Source organism: Hemitrygon akajei, chromosome 22 (assembly GCF_048418815.1).
Source record: "Hemitrygon akajei chromosome 22, sHemAka1.3, whole genome shotgun sequence".
In the NCBI taxonomy this organism is placed as follows: Eukaryota; Metazoa; Chordata; class Chondrichthyes; order Myliobatiformes; family Dasyatidae; genus Hemitrygon; species Hemitrygon akajei.
In genome coordinates, this window is record NC_133145.1 from 47699565 (window position 1) to 47725437 (window position 25873).

Sequence of the window (25873 nt, forward strand, 5' to 3'; positions counted from 1 at the left end):
ATAGTAGTTTTCCATATTTTAAGAGTCAATTTCACCCATGGGTTATCAATTGTATTTATGTACCTTTGCAGTTTGTTATCAGCCAAAATTGCTTGTATGGGGGATGGGAAGTACCCGCTCCTCAATGTTTTTCCATTGAGCGTCATATGATAGGTTGCACCAACATATCACAGCTCTCAACTGTGCTGCAAAATAATAATCTCTAAGAGAAGGCAAGCCCCATCCCCCCTTTTCCTTGGCTAATTGCAAAGTTTTGAGATGAACTCTAGGCCTTTTACCCTGCCAAATATACCTTGATAGCATCTTGTTCCATTCATTGAATTGATTTTGATTAATCTCTATTGGTAGAGTCTGAAAGAGATATAACAGTCTGGGCAGTATATTCATTTTAATAGACTCAGTCCGTGAACTGAGACTGAAAAAAGGAATCAGGCTCCATCTTGCCATATCTTCCTTAATTTTTTTATATAAAGGCTGATAATTACATTCTGATAATTTTGCCAAATCTTTTGGTATAATGATGCCCAAATATTTGAAAGACTCTGTGTTCCATGCCCAGGGGTATCGACTTTCAATTTCTCTTGGTGGGCTATAGTAATATGAAAGTAATTGGGTTTTATCTATGTTGATCTTGTATCCTGATAATTGACCATATTGTTCAAAGGATTGCATCAATTTAGGTAAAGAGTATGTTGGTTGCCCTAGATAGATCAAAATGTCATCTGCATAACAAGCCAATTTATGCTCTCTCCCTTTAATAGCAATTCCCCTGATATTTTCATTTTGTCTGATATATTGAGCTAATGGTTCCAGATTTCATTCCTGGAATCATCCTTGTGAACCTCCTCTGGACCCTCTCCAATGCCAGCACATCTTTTCTAAGATGAGGGGCCCAAAACTGTTCATAATACTCAAGGTGAGGCCTCACCAGTGCCTTATAAAGCCTTAGCATCACATCCCTGCTCTTGTATTCTAGTCTTGATCAGAATACTAACATGGCATTTGCCTTCCTCACCACTGACTCAACCTGCAAGTTTACCTTTAGGGTGTTCTGCACAAGGACTCCCAAGTCCCTTTGCATCTCAGATTTTTGGATTTTTTCCCTATTTAGAATATAATCTGCACATTTATTTCTACTACCAAAGTGCACGAACATGCATTTTCCAACATTATATTTCATTTGCCACTTTCTTGCCCATTCTCCTAATCTCAAAGTCCTTCTGCATCCTACCTGTTTCCTCAACACTACCTGCCCCTCCACCATCTGCAAACTTGGAACAAAGCCATCCATTTCATCATCTAAATCATTGATATACAGCATAAAAAGAAGTGATCCCAACACCAACCCCGCAGAACACCACTAGTCACTGGCAGCCAACCAGAAAAGAATCCTTTTATTCCCACTTGCTGCCTCCTACCAATCAGCCAATGCTCTAACCATGTTAGTAACTTTCCTGTAATACCATGGGCTCTTAACTTGGTAAGCAGCCTCATGTGTGGCACTTTTTGAAAGGCTTTCTGAAAATCCAGATATACAACATCCATTGGATCTCCTTTATCTATCCTACTTGTAATCTCCTTAAAGAATTCCAGTAGGTTTGTCAGGCAGGACTTTCCCTGAAGGAAACCATGCTGACTTGATACTATCTTGTCCTGTGTCACCAAGTACTCCATCACCTCATCCTTAACAATTGACTCTAACATCTTCCCAACTACTGAATCAGCCAGCCAGGCAGCATCTACAGAAAAGAGGAAACAACTGACGTTTCAGACCAAGACCCTTCGTCAGGACTGCTGGGAGTTTTCTGTATTGCGTTGGTATGACATGCAACATAAAACAGCAACTTTCAACAATTATAAAGAATAACAAATTGTATAAAAAAGTCAGAGGTTAAAGTACAGAAATGGAATAAAATGTGCATAAATACAAACTTTACAATGTAAACAACATTATAAAAAGTAGATTAAAGTGCTTTCAGTGCAATGTGGTGACTGAGGTAATAGATAGGGCTGGGTGGAGATCAAAACCAAAATGGTTGATCTGATTAACTGCTTAGGGAGGGAACCTTTGAAGATGGCATGAAGTTTTCGTTTTAATAACCCTGTAGCACTTTTCAGAAGGGAGCTTTTGGAAACAGCAATTTGCAGGGTGGGTACTCTCTGCAAAACAAATTCTGCCTGGTTCTTTGGCAGGTGGAGCAGTTAGGCCGCCAGTGGCATGGATAAGTGCCTGGAGGGAGATTAGTGGGGAGGGAATCCAGGAGGGAGCAATCCCTGCGGAAAGTGGCAGGTGGGGAGGGTTGGAGGTTAAAATATGCTTAATGGTAGGGTCCCTTTGGAGATGGAGGATAATGAGTTGGATGCAGAGGCTGATAGGGTGGTAGTTAAGAACGAGAGGGACTCTATCACTACTGTTGTACAAGGAGATATTGAGGCCTTCAAGCCAGTGGAGCTGTGGATTCGAGGAGCTTCTCGGTTCTTGAACTAATTAGCACAACCTAATTACTAGAGTTTAGCAACACTATGGGCACTTTGATTATTTTAGTACTAAAATTGAATATTTTTCATTTTAATTATGACTTGAAAAAAGCTGAGTTTAATTTATACATAATTTATATTTTTCTTCTAAATACTGCTTATACAATGCTATATGCCTGTAATATTTCTGCAAGTAAGTTTTTCTTTGCACCTGTGCAGACATGTACTTGAGCATATGACAGTAAACTCAACTTTGACATTTGACTTTACTTGTAAGTAATATGCGATCGTCTAGGAAATTTGCCTGTGTGGTAGCAGAGTCCTGATCCTGATGATCAGTTTTAGTGTAATTGGTATGCAATTGTAAGTGTACTTTGACTCTGTTACCTTTAACAATTTGCATAATAAACACCCGCTAGAAAATGAAAGAATGACATGAAAAATAACAAAAATAATCATGAAATTGATATTTTCATACCTATAACCAACCCTCTGCTGTACTTCGGTTCAAATCCATTCTCAGCTTTGCACTTGAGGGTTTCCTGTAACTCACTGTTAGATAGTTGCACAACGAACTCTGCCGTCCTCCGGACCTCTGCCCGGAGGGTTTTCAGCATATCTTGGTTTTTATATAGTGTGTAATGTATTGGTAAGGTTCCTTCAGTTGACAAACAGCTAATAGTTGTGACCACTATTTCTTCGAACTTATAGTCGATTTTTGCAGAAATCACCGGATTGGACACTGGAACTTAAACAAGTGGAAAATGTAAGTAACAATTTAAAAGAACATGTTTATCTTCCTTTTAAAAACTACACCCTCACAAGATGCAAATGACCCAGTGCCGAGTGGTGCCAAGATCAGTGTTTATTGAGTAATCTTTTGGCGTCCCAAAGCACATTCAACATTTCATAGGAATCAAAATGGAGTCACAGGGAGACTTTTCCCAAATCTTAATAACTTATTCAGTCCAACACAAACAATGGAGTCTAACAAAAGATGCATGGCTGTGTCCCAGTTTTTTGGGTAATAAGTGCAGGCTTCACCAGCAATATTCACAACCCATGAATGGACCTCCTGAGCATTTTGACCCCGAAATAGCACAACTGTGGTATAAGAGATTTTTTTGGCCCCCAGCCCAGTCTATTGTTAATAATCATTAGTAAGAAGCGATTAAATCTCATGTGCTGCAAGACTTGGGCTTTTTCAGAACTTTCATCTCAAAGCAGCAGTAGGTCAAGTGCACGTTTATCCAGTATCCCGTGCTATTTTTTGTATTTGAGACACTGTATCCCTCATACAGTAATTCAGTTAAGTTCTCCCCTCAGCTGCTGGAAGGAGATTTCAAGTTGTCCATTTGGATTATCAGCCCAAGTTCAAGAGTTGTTAGGTCATGTTGCAGCTCCATAAAATGCTGGCTAGACCACATTGTATTCAGTTCTGGTTGCCCCGTTTTAGGAAGAATGTGGAGAACTTCAAGGGAGGACGTGGAGGAGGTTTACCAGGATGCTGCCTGGATTGGAGAGCATGTCAAATGAGGGAAAGTTGAACAAGCTTGAGCTTTCCTCTTTGCAGTGAAGGATGATAAGAGGTGACGTGATAGAGGTGAGAAGAGGCACAGATTCAATGCCCTTTACCCAGGGCGGGGTGGGGTGGGGTGGGGGAGACAATGGCCAATACCAGAGGACATCATCAGTTTGTTTTGACTCTTCATCAAAGAATTCAATCAGTCTCATCAGACATGACCTATCCCCCACGAATCCATACTGACTATCCCAATCACACTATTCTTCTCCAAATGCTATAAGAAAGGTTGCCCAATACTGACATAAAAGTCACTGGTCTATAATTCCCAGGGTTATCCCTATTACCTTTCTGGAACAAAGGGATAACATTTGCCACCCTCCAGTCTTCAGGTACTACTCCTTTAGCCAGTGAGATCATCAGCAAAGGTGCAGCAATTTCTTCCCTCACTTCCTGAAGTAAACTGTGGTATAACCTCAGGGACTTATCCGTCTGAATGTCTTTCAGAAGTTCCAGCACATTTCCGACAACATGTTCCAGCATGGTAGCCTATTTTCTGTCCTCATTTTCGTCAAGGCCCCTCTCACAATGAATACTGAACAAAGTATTCCGTAAGGACATTTCCTACCTCCTCCAACTCTAGGCATGTTTCCTCTTTTATCCCTGATCCCTCCCACCCTCACTCTAGTCATCCTTTTGTTCTTCATGTACATACGTGTAGAGTGTCTTGGGTTTTTTTTTCTTCGAGGCCTTCTCATGTACTTTCTCGCTCTCCTGATTCCCTTCTTCATATAACTCTCAAGAGCCCTGCCTGATCCTTGCTCCCTAAATTTTAAGTATGCTTCCTTCCTTCTCTCGCCTTGATGCTCCAGATCTCTTGTCAACAATGGTCCTTCACCCCAGGGACCTATGGTCGCTGTCTCCAAAATGTTCACTCATTGTGAGATCTGTCACCTGACCAGGCTCATTGCTAAGGACCAGATGCAGTATGGCCTCTCCACTAGTTGGCCAGTCTACGTATTGTGTCAGGAATCCTTCCTCGATACACCTAACGAAATTTGCCCCATCTAAACCTTTGGCACCAAGGAGATTCCAAGGAAGTTGAAGTCACATGACACAACACTTATTTTTGCTCCTTTCGAAAATCTGCCCTCTGATCTGCTTATCGGTGTCTCTGGGGAGGGGGTCTGTATTTTACACCCAAGGGAAAATGAATACTTCCTTCCTGTCTCTGACACCCATTCACCAAGAGGTAAACAATCTTTCCTCAATGTCCTCCCTTCCTGCAGCTGAATAGCAATAGCTGAATCCCTGAATAGCAACACCACTCTCCCATCTCTTACTTCCCTCCCTGTCCCTTTCAAAACATCTAAACCCCAGAACATCCAGCAGCCTTTCCTACCCCTTGTGACAACTAAGCCTCTGTAATGGCTGCTAGGTCATCGTTCCATGTGCTGATTCATGCTCAGAGTTTATCACTCTTGTTCCTGATACTTCTCACATAAATCGGCTCAATTTTGGAGTGGGGCCTGAAATGTCTAATGTATATTCCCCTCCATGGATGCTGCCCGCTGCCTATTAAATGCTCCCGATGGCATGCATCTCAAATAGCTTCTGACAACCAAGTCCAGCTCCTGGCCTTCACAGAACTGTTTCTACTGACAGGAGAAGTGACAAGTTCGGCTTACTGGCACCTTAAAACCCGTTGCGCTGGGCAAATGGGGTCGATAGCCATGGTTGGCAGCTCATCTAGGAGAAGGAAAATTCTGATCACAAACCTCCACTGCCTTGTGGCTATACTTGCTCACTGGGGAGTAAACCCCAAGGGAAAATATGGAGCTGGGGTCCCTACAGCAGTCCTACAGGGGTTCAATGCTGAATGGCAACACCTGTGACACCGCTGGTGCCAAACTCTTTTGGTCTCTGCTGTTCTTTTCGATCTGCTGCACGGGCAAAAAGCTGCCTCTCCGTGTCATACTGCTCCAGATGCATATCACCTGGACAGCGAAGACTCCAACTAACGGAGGGCCTCACAAATGCTGCCTGATCTGCTGAGTTCCTCCAGCATTTTGTGTGTTGCTTTGGAATTCCAACAATGGGCCATAAGACATAGGAGCAGAATTGGGCCATTCAGCCCATTGAGTCTGTCCCGTCATTGCATCATGGTCGATTTATTGTTCCTCTCAACCCTGTTCTCCTGCCTACTCCTTTAACACCATTACTAATCAAGAACCTATCAACTTCTGCTTTAAATGTACCCAATTACTTGGCCTTCACAGACATCTGTAGCAATAAATTCTACAAATTCACAGTCTCTGTAGGATGTCTTGTGTTTACCACTTTTGGAGGGGCATAATTTTAAAACTGTCCTTGCTAACATTACTGGAATTCTGTGAACAAATAACATCAATAGATCCAAGGGTTTTGCTCCTTGGCACTGGAAGTTAGAATCTACCGGACTTTCCAAGTACTATTTCTAAAATAATTTCCTCTTTGTGGATTCCAACCATTGAGTCATCCATCCTTATCCTTTCTTCAACTTGTTATCATTGGCTCCTCTTATTTCTCATCAGATCACTCACTCACTTGGAACTGGAAGGTACTTGCATTTCGCTAATGGCACGTTTTCATGCTCTTATCAAACACAAGATAAAGCTATAAGAGCTTTACTTTAACAGATTTTTCTTTGAAATTGTTAAATAGTTACACTTTGAATCTTTTGTCCACCACAGGAAAAGCCCTCCTACCATTGAGCACATCTACAAAGAGCATCGGGTGCTATACACTCTTCCATCTGCTGCCATCAGGAAGGAAGTAGAGGTGTCTTAGGTCCCACTAGGTTCAGGAACAGTTATTGCCCTTCACCCATCAGGCTCCCGAACCAATATGGATAACCACTCACCGCAAAACTGAACTGTTTCCACAACCTGTGGACTCACTTTCAAGGACTCTACAACTCATGTTCTCAAAGTTATTTATTATTTATTTATTGTTATTAGATTTTACTACTTTTGCATTTGCCAAGTTTATCTTCTTTTGCACACTGGTCACACTTTGTGTGTTGTTTTCCATTGATTCCACTCTATTTCTTTGTATCCATTGTGAATGTCCACAGGAAAATGAATCTCAGGGTAGTATATGGTGACATATATGTACAGTACTTTGATAATAAATTTAATTCACACTTTGTTTCACTGCGATAACCACCAGTGTCATTGGCTGAGGTTATCAATAATCAGACCGGATTTATTTATTTTGATTGAAGGAGATGTATTTTTTTTAGTTCCATTTTTTTTTTGCTGTGTATTAAACCACCATCAGAATCCTGATAAACATGTATTTTTATATGTATTATGTATTTGTATGTATTTTCAAATCAGAAGTAACATGTATTGAACTTAAACATAACTTCCAGTCATAGAGCTACAAAATAAAATGATTAGAAGTCAGATTTTTGCCCTTACACTAAGGGGTTCTACATATTGTTGCATCACTGCCTGGTACGGGAACTGTACCTCCCTTAATCGCAGGACTCTGCAGAGAATGGTGCGGACAGCCCGGCGCATCTGTAGTTGTGAACTTCCCATGATTCAGGACATTTACATGGACAGGTGTGTAAAAGGGGCCCGAAGGATCATTGGGGACCTGAGTCATCCCAACCACAATTTGTTCCAGCTGCTACCGTCCAGGAAACAGTACCACAGCATAAAAGCCAGGACCAACAGACTCCAGGACAGCTTCTTCCACCAGGCCATCAGACTGATGAGCTCACGCTGATTTGAGTGTACTCTATATTACATTGACTGTTCTATTTATTATAAATTATTTTAAATCACTATGATTGCACAGGGCACACTTGAATGGAGACGTAACAAAGATTTTTACTCCTCATGTATGTGAAGGATATAAGAAATAAAGTCAATTCAATTCAATCAGCAAGCCATATATTGATTCACTCTGATAACAGTATTACAGTATTTACATATATGAAGCCCATGTATAATGTAGATCAGTATTCTAAGACGATTGCAGAAATAGAGATCAAACAAAATAAGGAATGATTAGGAGAGTTCAGCAAAAGCTTCAGCACAGACATTGATGGAGGCAGATTAAGAAGATAAGAAAGTCCAAGGACAGAATTCCAGCAGCTGCAGCCTAGGAGGACGAGGCATGTTTTCCTTGGATTGAAGGAATGAAGGAAAGGATGTTAAGGAAAGAGAGATTTCAAAGAAGAATGTAATAGGTCTAGAAGAGGTTACAGAGAGATGGAGGGCAGAAGCATGGGGCTTGGGGTTGTTTAATACAAGAATCAAGATCTTAATTCTGAAGTTTTGTGGGGATCTGACATAAAACATAAAAAATATAATGGGCATGTATGACTAGATATAGGTTAGGAGAGGAAGAACGGAGTTTTGGAAAAATTAACTTACAAAGGATGCGATGTCAGCCAAAAGAGCCGGAAATAGCTGGGAATTGAGAAACGTGCGGGTGAGCATGAAACTACAGAAATTTAATCTGACACTGTTTTGATGGAGGGAAAAGGAGGGTGAAATCCGACCAGAGCCAAACAGGATGCATAGATTGTTTAGGCTCAGATAATGGCTGAGGAGAGAACGGGAGGAAGTTCCAGTTAAAGTTGCAGACAAGCAGTAGTTCTTCATCAACCAATGAAAACAGGCCGGGTATTAAATGAAATTTATTTTTTTTAATTGCAAGAAACCAAAATTAATGTAGCAAACAGAAATAGTAATTTTGAGTTAACATTGGCTCCAGTAAAATATTATCAGAATCAGGTTTAATATCACTGGCATATGTTGTGAAATTTGTTGACTTTGCTGCAGCAGTACAATGCAATACATAATAATATTTAAAATGTGAATTACAGTAATTATGTATTTATTAAATAGTTAAATAAGTAGTGTAAAAGTAGAATTAAAAAGTAGTGAGTAGTGTTCATGAGTTCAAAGTCCAGTCAGAAATCAAATGGCGGAGGGGAAGAAGCTGTTCCTGAATCATTGAGTGTGTGCCTTCAGGTTTCCATACCTCCTTCCTGATGGCAGCAATGAGCACAAGGCATGACCTGAGTGATAGGGGTCCTTAATGATAGACACCGCCTTTTTAAGGTATTGCTCCTTGAAAATCTCCTGGATACTACTGAGGCTGGAGCTGACTAAGTTTACAACTCTCTGCAGTTTATTTCAACCCTATGCAGTGCTCCCCACCCCTGCATACCAGTTGGTTATGCAGCCAGCGTTCTATCTTCTCTACTACAACTGAAAGTGAAATGATCTTTCTCTCGATTTAGTACTTACAATCCATTTGTTACAAGCTCACTGCAACTTGGTGATCCCTGCTTCTCAGTTTTTATGGAGCACAAGAGGAAGAAAGTAATCCACAAGTCAATCTGTGTGACTGTCATCAAGTTTTCTTCAAGTGATTTTTATAGTTTCCCACTACACTCATTCCACATTTAAGAATGCATCCTTCACAGTGGGAGTAGCTTTATTAGATAGACTGCAGAAGTAGAAGGCGCCTCACCACAGCCTTCTCAAGGGCAATGAGGGATGGGCGATAATTACTGGTGTTTCCAGGGAAGCTCACATCCTGTATATGAAAATCTAGACTTCTGCCGTAGATTAAGGGCCCTTGTCAGATAATAGCTTTGTTTCCTTTTTATTGTTCAGATAACTTCCATCTGTTTCATTGTGGTCACTACTTCCAATAAAATTTTGTTTGCTCTAATCAGATACAGCAATTTGAATTTCCTCTAGGGGCCCTTCATTGTTAACCATATGAGTTCTGGTGTTTTGTATGCACAGACATATGATTCATCTTCTTTGAGAGTTATTTTTAACGTATGGACGACATTTATTTCAAAGGAGATCCTGATCAGTATTAAGAGTATGACAATTGCTTGTAACTTCTACCAAGTCTGAGATCTCACCCAGGTGTCTAAGTTGTTCTGTTGTAGACGTAATCAAAGAAATAACAGCAATTGAAGTTCAAAAGAAAGGTGGAACATCTTCCCAAAGTTCAACGATCTTTGCCTAGGTGCAGGGATCAAATGTCAACCCCAAATACAGGACCGGTCTGTTGGAGCTTGCACATTTCCCTTGTAACTGTGTGAGTTCACCCTAGGTGCTCTGATTTCCTCCCACATCTCAGAGCTAGGTGGTAATAATCTATATCCATGAGTGGCAGGAGAATCCTGGGGAGCTAATGGACATTTGGGACGGAATAGGCTACAAGGATGTGAGACTTACTCTGACAGCTACCCTAGGTTTAAATAGCCTATGTTGAGGTACTACTGAATTTGAAAGATGGAACATAAAATAGGAATAGGGTGATCCCACAAATTGTTCATAAAGTCATAGAGTCATAGAGCACAGAGAAAAGGCCCTTCACCTAAAATGGTCTATGCCAACCATTGTATCCTGAAGAAAGGTCTCTGTCCAAGATGTTGACTGCTCATTCATTTCCACAGATGCTGCCTGATTGGCTGAGTTCCTCCAGCATTTTACATGTATCGCTTTGGATTTCCAGCATCTGCAGACATCCTCATGTTTATAGTATCCTCCCAGTTGCCAATAACCCTTCAAGCCCTAAGCCTCCGTGCGCCCATCCAAATGTCTCTCACATTTTACAGCTGTGGCCAGCGTGACCACTTCCTCTGACAGCTCATACCAGGTACTCACTACTCTCTCTGTGACGAAGTTATCTCTCAGGTCTCTTTTACATCTCACAATAACTTATTTTAATTAATATAGTTCAGCCACAACTGACAGCAGCCACAGAGTAGCCCCGGTGGCTACAGGGGAGGGAACAGAACTGGGAAAAAAAGCAATCAAAGGAGATTTACTACATAGTTCATTTGGATTGTTGTCACTTCGACCTCAACTCATTTCAAATTTAAAATTTCATGTCTGACGCAGACTATTGTTTCTAAGTATTGATTTAAGGTGCTTTGCTCATGCGGCACTTAATGTTTGAAATAGATATACGTGGAAACAGAGGAAGTAGTATTGACAGTAACAAAAACTCTGAATGTACTATATATGGGTGAATTCAATGTCCACCTCCAATAGTGGCTTGGTGACATTATCATTAACTGGGTGAGCCCATTCATGAAGAACATAGCTGCCTTACGTTCAAGTAGATTTACTCTCACGTTGATAAATATTCTGCTGCCGTTACACCTATCCAGGATAGCACAGGTAGAAATGGCCACCGTAGAATCCTTGTGGAGGCAAAGTCCTACCTTCCCACAAAAGACACTCTCCTTGGTGCTTGTGGCATGATAATCACATTAAACAGGATAGAGTCAGAACCAATCTGGCAGTTCCAAACTGGGAGTCTTTGAGAAACAGTGGCACTACGATCTGTAACTTGATTGCTTCACTCTAGCTTGACAATCGAACCAGGGACACAACTGTGGTTAAACAAGAAGATTAGAAGGGCAGGAAGGCCAAGCATTCCAAAGCAGCAGCCTCGCGAAGCTGCAAAGCAACATTCAATAGACAGAGCTGAACAGTCTTAAGACCAAGAATCGGATCAAAGCTACACTGAACTACTACATCTACTCATAAATGGTGATGAGCAAGTAATTTATTTGTCCTTTCTTGTATTTGCAAAGTTTGTTCTCTTTTGCATTTTGGTTGTTTGTCAGTCTTTGTGGTAGTTTTTCATTGATTCTATTGTATTTCTTTGTTCTACAGTGAACGCCCACATGAATTTAGAATACAAGAGCAAGGATGTGATGCTGAGGCTTTATAAGGCACTGGTGAGGCCTCATCTTGAGTATTGTGAATAGCTTTGGACCCCTCATTTCAGAAAAGATGTGCTGGCATTGCAGAGGGTCCAGAGGAGGTTCACAAGGATGATTCCAGGAATGAAAGGGTTATCACACGAGGAACTCGCTGGGATTCAGAAGGATGGGGAGGGGGTGGATTCTCATTGAAACCTTTCAAATCTTGAAAGGCCTAGACAGAGTAGATGTGGAAAGGATGTTTCCCATGGTGGGAGAGTCTAGGACAAGAGGGCATTGCCTCAGGATAGAGGGGCACCCTTTCAAAACGGAGATGAAGAGAAATTTCTTTAGCCAAAGTGTGGTGAATTTATGGAATTTGTTGCCACATGCAGCTGTGGAGGCCAGGTTGTTGGGAGTATTTAAGGCAGAGATTGATAGGTTCTTGATTGGACATGGCATCAAAGGTTACAGGGAGAAGGCAGGGAACTGGGGTTGAGGAGGTGAAAAAAAAAAGATCAGCCACGATTGAATGGCAGAGCAGACTCGATGGGCCAGGTGGCCTAATTCTACTCCTATGTCTTATGGAAAATGAATCTCAGGATAGTAAATGGTAACATATCTATGCCTTTTGATGATAAATTTACTTTGAACTTTGAAACAGTTTTGTGGAAGAAACTCAGCAAGGCGAGTGCTAAACACAAGGCTGAACTATTGGCAAGAAGCAATGAAGATCTGATTCAGCTTAGCTTCCTCCTGAGCAGCAGCTAACTTCCAATTCATTCGATTCACTCAATATGATGTCTAGAAATGGCGACAAGCACTTCACATAGCAAAGACCACAGGACCGGAGAAAATTCTAGTTTTAGCACTCCAGAACCAGCCTCTGCTCTGCCCCTGCTATTCCAGTACAATTACACCACTGGTCCTTATCCAATAATGTGGAAACTCGTTCAGGCACATCCTGTTCAAAAATGCAGGACAATTGTTATTCCTGTTACCAGTTTCCTTTCTTTAAACATTCAATTATTGCTCATCTACAAATCCCAAAAATATGTTGATGCACCATCAATATATCTCTGAGACGTGAGGCGAGATATTGGCTTTTATTGACTGGAAGAAAGAACAAGCAGCAATTGACCACCATGCTACATCCTGGAGACTGAGAGGCCGGGCTCAGGCCTCAATCGCCTTTATACCGGGGTCTGTGGGAGGAGCCACAGGAGCAGACAGCGGGGGGGGGGGGGGGGGGGGGCGTGTCCAGACAGGTATATGTAGTTCACCACATATGTGTTTGTCCGAATGATTCCTGGAATCACGGATGCTCAAAACAGAGGAAATTGAATCCTTTCTTTCCACCGAATAGGATGGTCTCAATCTTTAAATGGGACAGTGACCACAGAGAACAAAAATATCAACTATCCAGCACTAACAGGTTGTGGTGAACTACATATACCTGTCTGGACTGCTCCTGTGGCTCCTCCCACAGACCCCTGTATAAAGGCGATTGAGGCCTGATGCCCAGCCTCATTCTCCAGGATGTCGTGTTGTTCATTCTTCCAGTCAATAAAAGCCGATATCTCGCTTCTTACGTCTCAGAGTGAGTTATTGATGGTGCATCAGGGCTTTTATCAGCTTGTATCCTTCCTGAATAACAATCAGAGAGAGGAGGCCTTCTCTACATTCAGCAATACAATCCAAATCTTTTTCACTATTTCACCACCTAAGGACAGAGTGAACACGTGGAAATGAACCAGTGTCCAGGAAACTGGAATTTATCTTAACAGAGTTATTTTCAACGGCCAGGAAGCTGCTAACAATGCCTTACTCTTCATGTTAGGTGAGGTTCTTGATGAAAAAAGTTTGCATCAAAGTTGCCTAGAAAAGTTATCTAAATAACTTCAAGCTGCATTGTGCTAAAATAAGTCAAGCTCAGATTTGGAATGTTCAGCTGTAAATAAGATATGACATTTTAACATGTTAATACAGTGGATTTCAGTTCATTGGGACACATTGGGAGCAGTACATTTTGGCCCAGTTAAGCGGCCGTCTCAATTCATGGAAGTTAAAAAGGTATGAAGAGCCAAACTGAGTAACAAACTATACATTTAAATGAAATACAGAACAAATTAGAATACTACAGTGCAATAAAACTGTGTATTAGCTTCTATTATTTACTGACGGAGGAATTCATCCAGTGTACACAATGAACAAGATCAGCGCAGACACCTGGTGCAGACAATGGACTGCCTTCATACAAAGCTATCAATGATTGCATCCTCCAAATCCTCATTTTTATTGTAACATTCACGATGATTGTAGATACCTTTGTCGTTCCTAACTTGTTGAAGTAGTGGAATCGTTTAATTTTCACTCTTGGCCATTTCTGGCATCTCCAAGCCTGAATGCTTGAAGCTGCAGTGAGCAAAACAGTTCCAAATTGCCTTACTGCTTATCTCTCGTGAACTATCAGTGACAAAAATCACTGCTTTATGAACACAAACACACGTGACTGACACTATTTAAAAACTGTTCGCTCTAAGAGCTGTGTAACATCTAGTGGCCACACAAGTGCACACGACTGACACTAGTTCAAACCTCTTCAGCAACAGATTCCTGCCCCAACTATGTGGCTTAGTGTCACAAATAAGCTGCCATTTTCTCAATTCTGGAGTGATTGCCCAGGGAGAAGACACTGTTTCTGGTTCCCTATACCTCCAGGAGAACTTAGAGGGCATTAGTGAAATCTTCCCAGTGCTGTAAGTAATCCAGCTCTTGGAGGCAAATGGGAAAGGTTGCAATCATAGCTATCCAGCAGGCTCTGTTTTATATCAGGCTCAAAGTCTTGATTATCAAGTCCTCCATAATCAACCAAAAAAAAAAATATGTTGGCATGTTAAAGGTAGTGGTGAGTCTGCTTAGTCAAGAGGTGAATCCTGAGTTCTGGGAGGGGGTCCACATTTTGCACGGTCTCTCCATGAACCTCTGTTGTCCAAGGACAGTGAAGTACACTGTGGACAGGTTGACTGTGGACCCTCATCTTACAGATGCTGAGTTTAAGAACTATTGTAAAAATGCCCACCAGAGCTTGAAGCTTGGCTTCTGAGGATGCAGAAATGCAAACGTTGTCTGAACACTGCATCTCAAACAAGGTCTGGGCAATCTTGGCATTGGGATTGAATTGACTTTGTTTCCTACAACCTTCACAATGGCATATAGTCACCATTGGCTAAAAAACCTTCCCATTAGTTTGGATAGTTAGCTCTTCTCCCGAGGGAAGTTTGTTTAAGGCAATAATGCAGAGAGAGAGATTGAGAAGGGTTGAGGAATGATGCAGGCTTGCCTGAAATTTGCTTTCATTGAACTTAGTCGGGCATGTCCTGTTCAAAAATGCAGGACAATTGGTGTCCTATAAATCAGTCCTGTTATCAGTTTCCTTTGTTTAAACATTCAATTATTGCTCATCTACAAATCCCAAAAATATGTGTTTGTCTGAATGATTCCTGGAATCACAGATGCTCAAAACAGAGGAAATTGAAGCCTTTTTTTCCGCTGAATAGGATGGTCTCAATGTTTAAATGGGACTATGACCAGAGAGAACAAACATATCAACTATCCAGCACTAACAGTCAACGACAATAGGTTTTATCAGCTTGTGTCCTTCCTGAATAACAATCAGAGAGAGGAGGCCTTCTCTACATTCAGTAATGCAAACCTAATCTTTTTCACTATTTCACCACCTCAGAACAGAGTGAACACGTGGAAATGAACCAGTGTCCAGGAAACTGGAATTTATCTTAACAGAGTTATTTTCAACGGCCAGGAAGCTGCTAACAATGCCCTACTCTTCATGTTAGATGAGGGTCTTGATGAAAAAAGTTTGCATCAAAGTTGCCTAGAAAAGTACACAATGACCAAGATCAGCGCAGACACCTGGTGCAGACAATGGACTGCCTTCATACAATGCTATCAACGATTGCATCCTCCAAATCTTCATTTTCATTGTAACATTCACGATGATTGTCGATACCTTTGTCGTTCCTAACTTGTTGAAGTAGTGGAATCGTTTAATTTTCACTCTTGGCCATTTCTGGCATCTCCAAGCCTGAATGCTTGAAGCTGCAGTGAGCAAAACAGTTCCAAATTGCCTTACTGCTTATCTCTCGTGAACTATCAGTGACAAAAATCACTGCTTTATGAACACAAACACACGTGACTGACACTATTTAAAGACTGTTCGCTCTAAGAGCTGTGAAGCATCTAGTGGTCACACAAGTGCACTCGACTGACACTAGTTCAAACCTCCTCAGCAACAGTTTCCTGCCCCAATTAAGTGGCTTAGTGTCGCAAATAAGCAGCAGGGAAATTTGCTTAAGGCAATAATGCAGTGAGAGAGATGGAGAAGGTTTGGAGAATGATGCAGGCTTGCCTGACATTTGCTTTTTATTGAGACAGTTCTGCTGTGAACCCATTATTCAATATTAGTTCCCACAATGTGACATTTTTCTTCAAAGCATTTAGAACATGCTTATTTAATCCCAAACTGTTATATTGTTAATACACGCATGTAGAAGCCACTTTATTAGTTACGCCTGTCCACCTGCTTGTTAATGCAAATATCTAATCAGCCCATCACGTGGCAGCAACTCAGTGCACAAAAGCAGCACACAGGGTGAGGAGGTTCAGTTGTTTTTCAGACCGGATGTCAGAAAGGGGAAGAAGTGTGATCTAAGTGACTTTGACCGTGGAATGATTGTTGGTGTCATACTGAGGGTTTTTTTTTTTGAGTATCTCAAAAACTGCTGATCTCCTGGGATTTTCTTTGCACAGCGTTTATACAGAGAATGATGCAAAAAAAAACCCAACTAAGAACATCTAGTGAGGGCAGCTCTGTGGGCGAAAATGGCTTGTTAATAAGAGAAGTCAGAGGAGAATGGCCAGACCGGCTCAAGCTGACAGTAACTCAAATCACCATGCGTTATAGTGGTGGTGTGCAGAAGAACATCACTGAACGCACACCATGCTGAGCTTTGAGATGAACGGGCTACAGCATTTTCATTTAGACAGTCTATCTTACTTCAACTTTGTAGCATTCCCAAGCTACAGACAACCCCTGATGCAGGGAAACTCAGCCCGTTACTCCTTTACTTTCAAAGCATCAAAATGATTGTGGAATTTTCCAGCACATGTTCCTGCCGTCTACCAGAAAAAACAAACAGGAAGATATGATGAATGTAAATTTTCCTTTTGTGCATTTTCCTTCCCGTGTAAGTTATTTTTAACTGTTGTACATATTGTCAGTTTCATTATGATGCCTTATCAGTTCCCAAATTTCTCTTGTCTTCTACATACATTCTCAATGCAACAATTGACGATTTCTCCAAGGGATACAATAGTATACATTGCTCAGACATAATATTGAGCTAGGCATTAATAAGATCCTGATGCATGTACATGTCACGTAGTACAGCCCTTGTGGCTGGTGAAAGGGTACTGGTAATAAGAAGATATACAATATTTTTCTCTTATCTAGTTCAACAACAAGTCTAATCACTTTGATGACGTCAATGGTGATTTCACTACGTTGGCTCCCTCTTTATCCAGCAGATCTAAGCTGAACCTAAACTGCAGTTCTAGCACAGTCATGCATAACTTACTCAGAAAATGAAATTACATACGATCACAGGCAAGTCATGAGCAGCAATAGGCCACTGGGCCTTTTGAGCCCTCTGGTCTGCCACGATCCTGCCTTTCCCTGTCACTCTCTTGTTTCTCTGCCGCCGCTGTAAAAATATTCGGAGCTCTGCTCCTGTCATCCTCTGAGGAAAGGGTCTGCAGAGACAGGTGTGAACAGAGGGCCCAAAAGGTCGTTGGGGACCCGAGCCACCCCAAACATGGTCTATTCCAGCTGCTACCATCCTGGAAATGGTACCGCAGCATAAAAGCCAAGCCTAACAGGCTCCGGGACAGTTTCTTCTACCAGGCCATCAGACTGATTAATTCACTCTGATCTGAGTGTATTTCTATGTTACATTGACTGTTCTATTTATTATAAATTATTATAAATTGCTATGATTGCACATGGCACATTTAGATGGAGATGTAACGTAAAGATTTTTACTCCTCATTTATGTGAAGGATATAAGAAATAAAGTCAATAAAGTCATAAAGCCAATAAAGAAAGACTCTGGAAAAGGCCCTGATGATGGGTCTCAGCCTGAAATTGCCACTGTTTATTCCTCTCTATAGACGCTGCCTGACCTGCTGAGTTCCTCCATCAGTTTCTGCGTGTTACTCGCGATGAGGTACTTTGTCTCATCACTCTATTAACTGGGCACCCCCTTATATATTAAACAGTGTCTCGTCATTCTAGATCCTCCCATTAAAGTAAATATCTTTTCTGATGTACAACCTATCAATAAGCAACACTTCTTTCTGAAAGATTAGCCTTTGTCCTTAATGATACCTAAAATGTAGTTCTGCATCTTTTGTGCCCTTATTCCTGAGTCCAAGTCAAAGCTTCAATGAGAACTAAGATCGCCAAACTTTCAAGTCATCTGACTCAACTGTAACACACATGTCAAGTTCATGAGACATCTTACATTTGGTCTCACTAACTACTGAAGCTGCAAGTATTTGTCAAAGGGTCAGGAAAGAAATGAGAGCAATTTTAAAAGCTGCTTATAATCTGTGAGACGATATGCAGTACTCACTTTTCTGGAGCTGGCAGGCAGCAAATGGAGCCAACACTGTAAGAAGAGAACATTGATATGCACTTCAGTTTTGCCCCTGTAATATAGCAAGTTCATTTCCATGCATGTTTATAGAATTCTAACAGCAACAAATTCCAAATCTAAGCTTTAATCCAAGAGAGATCAGTTCTTCTGAAATAACTTCTGTAATAGTAGAATGCAGAAGTGCTTTAGCAAGAAACATAAAAACAGATTGTAAAAGCTGCTGTAGATATTTGTAAAATGAAGTGTTCAAGTTATTGTGAGTCTTTTAGAATGAAACGGCAGGAATTATTTTGAGGGATAAAAGACAGAAAGATCTTGGCAATACTCAAAAACCATTAGTGTAGAGTTAGTGAAAAACTGAAAGGAAATGGGCAGTAATACTATGTTAAGAAAATAGTACTTGGGAAATGAATGGGACTGAAATCAAACTCGGAAAATGCCTTGTGGATGCAATTCCTGAAATTCCGTAGTGACTGGGACAGTTTCCTTTGTAACAAATATAGTCCAAGTACTTAAGAGAAAGAAAAAAACAAAATCGGGAACGATAAGCCAAGAAGCTTGACATGCATTACTGGGAAAGAGTTGGAATCTATTACGGATTTAGAACAGGGCAATTGAAAAATGAGAGGATTGAGCAGAATCAGCATGGACTTATGAAAGGAAAACCATGTTTGATTAGTTTTGTTTAAGGTTATAACTAGCAGAGGGAAGGTATAAAAGCATATGATAAAAGAATTAACACGAGGAAATCTGCAGATGCTGAAAATTCAAACAACAACACACACAAAATGCTGGTGGAACACAGCAGGCCAGGCAGCATCTATAGGGAGAAGCGCTGTCGACGTTTTGGGCCGAGACCCTTTGTCAGGACTAACCAAAAGGAAAGATACTGCTGTGTTCTACCAGCATTTTGTGTGTGTTGTTGATAAAATAATTGTTGATTTTCAAGTTTTCAATAAAAATCACACAAATGATAATTAAACATGGTGTATCGTAATTGAGGGTAATATACTGGCATGGATTGGAAACTTGTTAACAGATAAACAACAGAGTAGGAATAATATCACTTTGTGTTATGAGTCTATACATAATGAGAATACTGTACAGGAATCATTGTTGGTACCCCAACTGATCTACAATTTGGTTTAATGATTTGGATGGATAATGCCCCCAAGTTTGCTGACGATACAGCACCAGCAGGCTTTGTGAGAGGAATGGCGAGACTTCATAAATATATAGATGTGTTTAGTTTATAGCTGAGGACATAGCAAATAGAAAATAAAGTGGGAAAATGTGAAGTAATTTTCCTTTTATGGTAACAGTAGAAAGGTATAATATTTTTTAAATGGTGAGAGGATTCAGTGTCCAGAGAGACCTGTGTCTCCTTGTATATGAGTCGCTCAAAGACACAATAAGCAATTAGAAAGGTAAACAGTGTGTTGGCCTTTACTCAAGAGGATTTGAGTACTGAGCAGAGACACCTTAATTCAATTCCACAATGGTCTGGTGAAACCACGTCTGAAATATTGTGTGCATGCTGATTTCCCTTCGAACAAAAGATATATTCGCAATAGGGAGAGTGCAGCCAAGGTTCAGCAGATTGATGCCTGAAATAGTGAGTTTGATGTTCAGTTGTAAGAGATTAAACAGACAAGGACCACATTATCACAAATATGAAGAATGAGGAGATCTCAGCAAAATTCTTGAGGGATTTGACAAAGTAGATGAGGAGTTTGTGTTTCTCTGGCTTGGGAGTCTGGAACCAGGAGCCACAATCTGAAGTTAAAGTGTTGACATTTCAAGACAGAGATGAGACAGCATTTCTTCAGTGAGAGTATAGTGAATCCTGCATTTAAGATGACGGTGCAAGACTGGTCGTGAAATATATTTTAAGACTCAAACTGACAGATTTTTAAATATTAGGGGGATCAGGATATTGGTTAAATGCTGGGAAGTGGCGTTGAGATAAAAGATCAAACATGGTTTTATAAGTGAGAAATATGCATGATGGGCTGAATATGCTCCTTATATATAATTAATGCTGACGATTCATCTTAATGCACAGTAATATACAGTGCACACAACTAAAGTGACTTTAGATAATGTCTATGTACGTGGCTGATTCTACCATCAATTTCATTCCAACATTGTTTTGTAAGGATTACTGCTAATAGATGCTGTTACTTGGAATATATACTTATTTCTTCCAAAATTGTTCAAGTGGTTACACTCAAAGTTTCAATTATGACCATGTTTAACTTTTACCTCGAATAAATTTGTATTCAATTAATTGCATTAAATACTTTGACGCACAATCAAGAAAAATCCATCTGTAATTGTGTGTATCTGTTCAGTGCAACTTCAACCAGCTGACAAAATAATTTGTACTGAACGATTCTGCAGATAAAGGTTGATTTTTCTTTCCACTCATAACTGATGTGTTGATATTAAACTTCTTCTAAACTAAGTGCATTAAAGTTTGATTAAGCGTAAATGTTTTTAAGTGTAAAGGAGATTTATAAGAACCTTTTCACACTTCATAATTCAGTATCTATTGTATCCTCAAAGTGAATTTCAAAACTAAGGACGAAGCACCCATCAGGGATCACATTTCTGTGTGAAGTTCAGCAACTGGTATCACTTCTTCAAAAGTTCAGTTAAAATGGAAAATATAGTTTTATGGTTCCCCATATTTTCAATATTCACTTCCTGTAACATTTCATAACTTAATACAGAGCTTTATAAAGAATGAAATAATTATCTCCGTACAGAATTATTTCTCTGTTCACTGGACAATAGCAACTGCAAAACCAACTCACCGAGCAGGAATTGTAGCTGGAAAAAGACGCTCATTTTCTTTTTTTTTGTTGCTAATGAACGAAAGGTAGAGAGTCAAGTCAAATTACTTCATCTGTCTTTTGTCCGACACAGCAGAGACAATGGAATAGATCTTTTTCTCTCATGTGCTGGCAGTTAGCTGCGGTATCCACACCCGTCACTGGGATTGCTAGCACATACTCAGGGCTGTGATCGCTGTGCAAGTCTGATAATAAAATGGAAGTGAGGAAGGCCAAGGGCATCCTGCCTTCTAATTGGTTGCTACCAACTCCACAGTGTTCCTTTTCAGCACAATTGTAATTTTAAAAGCAGACTTGAATGAAAGGATACGGCAAAGTACGTCTTCCTTTTAGGTCACAATCTTGTTCATTTTTGAAGCTAACTGTTGAACCCTGGGGAGAGATTGTTCTTTACGATTCCTCTCTAGCAACAGGGAGCAAACTTTCAGTTCAAGTAAGAGCGCTATAGCTGCCTTACACTTGCATGTTTAAAAGCTGCATTCTTAGACAATAGCAATAAGCGTGCCTAATGAAAAATAATATCCTATTTGGTCATCCATGCCAATTCAGAAAAATTATAGAACAGTACAGCACAGTACAGGCCCTTCAGCCCACAATTATGTGCTGACACTTAAACCCTGCATCCCATATAAACCCCCACCTTAAATTCCACCATATACCTGTCTAGTAATCTCTTAAATCTCACTAGTGTGTCTGCTTCCACCACTGACACAGGCAGTGCATTCCACGCACCAACCACTCTCTGAGTGAAAAACCTTCCTCTAATATCCCCCTTGAACTTCCCACCCCTTTCCTTAAAGCCATGTCCTCTTGTACTGAGCAGTGGTGCACTGGGGAAGGGGCGCTGGTTGCCCACACTATTCCTCTTAATAACTTGTATACCTCTATCATGTCTCCTCTCATCCGCCTTATCTCCAGAGAGTAAAGCCCTAGCTCCCTTAATCTCTGATCATAATGCATACTCTCCAAACCAGGCAGCATCCTGGTAAATCTCTGTACCCTTTCCAATGCTCCCACATCCTTCCTATAGTGAGGCGACCAGCACTGGACACAGACCTCCAAAGTAGTGGATGCTATAGTGCTATTATATTTTATTAATGAACCGAAAACTTACTGTTAAGGTAGAAATTACCTAAAAAAGGTTTTAATGTATGTTATGTTAAACTCCGGCAGATTGAGCAGACGAGACCAATGGAAGGTCCAACGGTCAAGAAGGCGGTCTCTGCAAGCGTCGTGGAGCACTTAGAGCATGACATAGACACAGATGATGTTCTGGTCGTCCACTGTGCCTAGTCCCGTCTCCAGCCGTTACGACCCTCGTCTTGCCACTGGATCCAGATGGCAATTGGGAAGAGAGAGTGAGGCTGACGCTGTGCAACTCTCCCTCATTTAAATCCAGATCAAGCGCTAGTCTCGACACCTTCATCGTCTTTAACGGTGTTGAGGTCTTCATCGACGACGATGGACGAACCAGTGAGAGAATACAGAATAAGGTGGACGAACTCGCGGCACAGTTAGAGGGTATGATGTTGTGGGCGTGACTGAGTCATGGCTGAGGAGGCCATAGTTGGGAGTTTAACATCAAAGCTTATACGTTGTATCAAAAAGACAGGCAGGAGGGCTCTGTTGGTAAGAGATGGGCTGAATGGCCTAATTCTGCTCCCATGTCTTATGGTCAAGGCAAAGAGTGGAGATAAAGGCGGCCTTTTCTGATTGGCCGCCGGTGACAAATGCTGTTCTCTAGGGGTTGGTACTGGGTCCACTGCTTTTAATGTTATATGTTAATGATCTGGTTGATGGAAATGATGGCCTTGTAGCCGAGTTTGCGGATGATACAAAATTAGATGGAGTGGCATTTAGTGTTGAGGAAGCAGAGGATAGGCAGAAGGACTTGCATAGGTTGGGGGAAATAGCCAAAGAAGTGGCAGATGGAATACAGCATAGAGAAATGATGGCTTTGCACTTTAGGAGAAGGAATAAAGGCATAGACTGCTTTCTAAATGGGGAGAGGATTCAGAAATCAGAGGGCAAAAGGATTTGGGGGTCCTGGTGCAGGATTCATTTGAAAGGACTAGAGTATAAAAGAACACTGAGGCTTCAGTGAGACCACATTTATAGAGTTGTGAGTAGTTTTGGGCCCCATATCTAAGGAAGGATGTGCTGGTATTAGAGATGGTCCAGAGGAGGTTTACAGGATCCCTGAGAAGAAAGGGTTAACATATGAGGAGCACTGAATGGCTCTGGGTCGGAACCCCCTGGAGTTTAGAAGAATGAGAGGAGATCTCATTAAAACCTTTTAAATATTGAAAGGCCTGGATAGAGCGGACACGGAAAGGGAGGGTCGAGGAACAGAGAGTGCAATCGCAGAATTGAAGGGCATCCCTTTAGAACAGATATGAAGAGGAATTTGTTTAGACAGAGGGTGGTGAATCTGCGGCATTCATTGCCACAGACAAGCTGTGGAGACAAAGACATCCGGTATATTTAAAGCGTGGCTTGATAAGTTTGTGATTAGTAAATGTATCAAAAGTTAGAGGGAGAAGGCAGGAGAATGGGGTTGACAGTAAATCAGCCATAATTGAATGGTAGAGCAGACTGAATGGGCCAAATGGCCTGATTCTACTCTCTATGGTCATAGGCAAGATCATAAACAGGCAGAAATGTTTGAATAAAAAGCATCCCAAGAATTCGGTCATAAACAGCATAATCCTTTAATAGAACACAATGTTCTCCCCCTCGTACACTGGTATGATGTTTCAGATGCTTTCATCCAGCATGCTGTTATTCAGTCATCATCAACAGAACACTCATTCACTCGTTCTGTTACAGAATACTGACATCCAATCCACCCGTTTACCATCGCAAATTAACCACTTTCAGCACTGACAATACTTTGCTTTTATGTTCATTTAGTCCATTCATCAGGCTTTGATTCACTGATTCTTATTAAACTGCCACAGCAATGCTCAATTTACATCACCACTAAAAAATTCTTTTATACAGTACATGTAAGAACCGATATGAATTGCGTAAGAAGCGAGCTGCAGCATTCCACGTTATTCGTGGAGCGATCCAAAACAGCACTCCCCCCCCCCCCCCCCCGCTGTGATTTCAGACAAGAAGCAAAGTCAAGGTCAACAGCATCCTGTAAACATACAGAGCGACTTCAGAGAACTCTTGGCTTCTGGACAATCACTCCTGTGGACCCTGACATTTAACTGCATTTTCATGGCTCTATGTACTCAGCAAATGACAGGCAGCTCTTTTCCAGGGCAAATTAACTAAATGAAAAAAACCTTCCCACTTTTAAAACCTACCACGTTCTAATATCGAAGTCCATAACTGAGTACTTGACCAGACAAATTGTTTGAAGAAATATTACTTTAAAGGTCCTGCTGATCAGCAAATGAAGCTCTCCATCAGATGAAATACATATATAATTCTTGTTTGTTGCTGCATAATATACTTTGGGTTTCTCGGGGAATTGCTGAATGGAGAAGAAGAGGGATTGCATTAAGGTGGGGAGAATTGCTATTAAATGATCAATCCTTCTAATGTTAATCTTAGCACATCATAAATAAACATAACAGTGCTCTAACAATGAACAAGATGGAAAACTAGTATTGAAACGATTGGCTATAAAATACCTTTGTAAAAAAATTGTGGGTTTGAAAATTCATGCAATCCAAATCTGTGGTAAAGATAAGTAGAACAAGAACCTACAAATAGCAATGAAAATTTATATGCATGCAAGTGCAAATATACTTGAGACTTAATCTTGTTTTGCTTTGTTAAATTTGGGATAAACACGCACAGCACCAGAGCTGCTGACTGGGTTTACGGCTTTATCTGCTTTGAGGCAGTCTGATGGAAGGTGATTAAGAGCTTACTCTGAAAACAAAATTGCAGATTTAGAAATAATGCATTTACAGTGCTCTCTTTACAAATGCCACTTTGCCACACAGCTGTGTTTTTGATGCCTTAAGATGTAAGTGCCTGAAATACCTCAGCTTCCAAAAGAAGCCAATGGGATTCTAAATTTTTTTAATACAATACTACAAAATCTAAAACACTTCATGGATTTCCTATCAATATTTCTCTTCCGGTCACTTGCTAATTATATCTGAATTGGCTGATAACCGATGCCAATTTCCTTTCAATGCAATTGATCAACGCACTCAATATTGAACCCCAAATTACTCTAAACTAGCCATCTTTTAATTCATTTATCCTTGGTATCATATTGTAAACCTCCTCTGTACTTCATTTTAGGCCTCAACATGCTCAAGAGCTGGACAAACAATCCAGACGAGGCAGTACAGATTTAAAGATTAATGTGTATGTTTGTGTTTGTTCTTTTTCCTTCCATTTATAAAACCATGGCTCGCATGCATTTAACAATTTCCTCCACCCTTCTTTGCAAAAACACACAGACTTCCAGAATCCCAAAGCTGTGACATTTAACTTCTCATCCCCAGTTCTAAGGAGATGACATTACAATTTTGTGCTTTAAATTCCTCTTGTATATTTCACA

General features: G+C 40.7%; 1 protein-coding gene across 2 annotated transcripts in view; it reads right to left on the bottom strand.

Moving 5' to 3' along the window:
• LOC140714710 (basement membrane-specific heparan sulfate proteoglycan core protein-like) overlaps positions 1-21524 on the bottom strand; it is a 45373-nt gene extending 23849 nt beyond the window's left edge. For both annotated transcript variants that reach the window (XR_012095978.1, XM_073026205.1), the window contains exons 1-3: positions 21301-21524; positions 18458-18493; positions 2957-3226 (exon numbers count right to left, since the gene is read on the bottom strand). Coding sequence is in view for 1 of the 2 variants with exons in the window: in XM_073026205.1 (XP_072882306.1) it covers positions 2957-3226; positions 18458-18493; positions 21301-21334 (340 nt within the window). In the remaining variant the exon portion in view is untranslated. The remainder of the gene's footprint in view (positions 1-2956; positions 3227-18457; positions 18494-21300) is intronic.
• Between the last annotated feature and the right edge of the window lie 4349 nt (positions 21525-25873).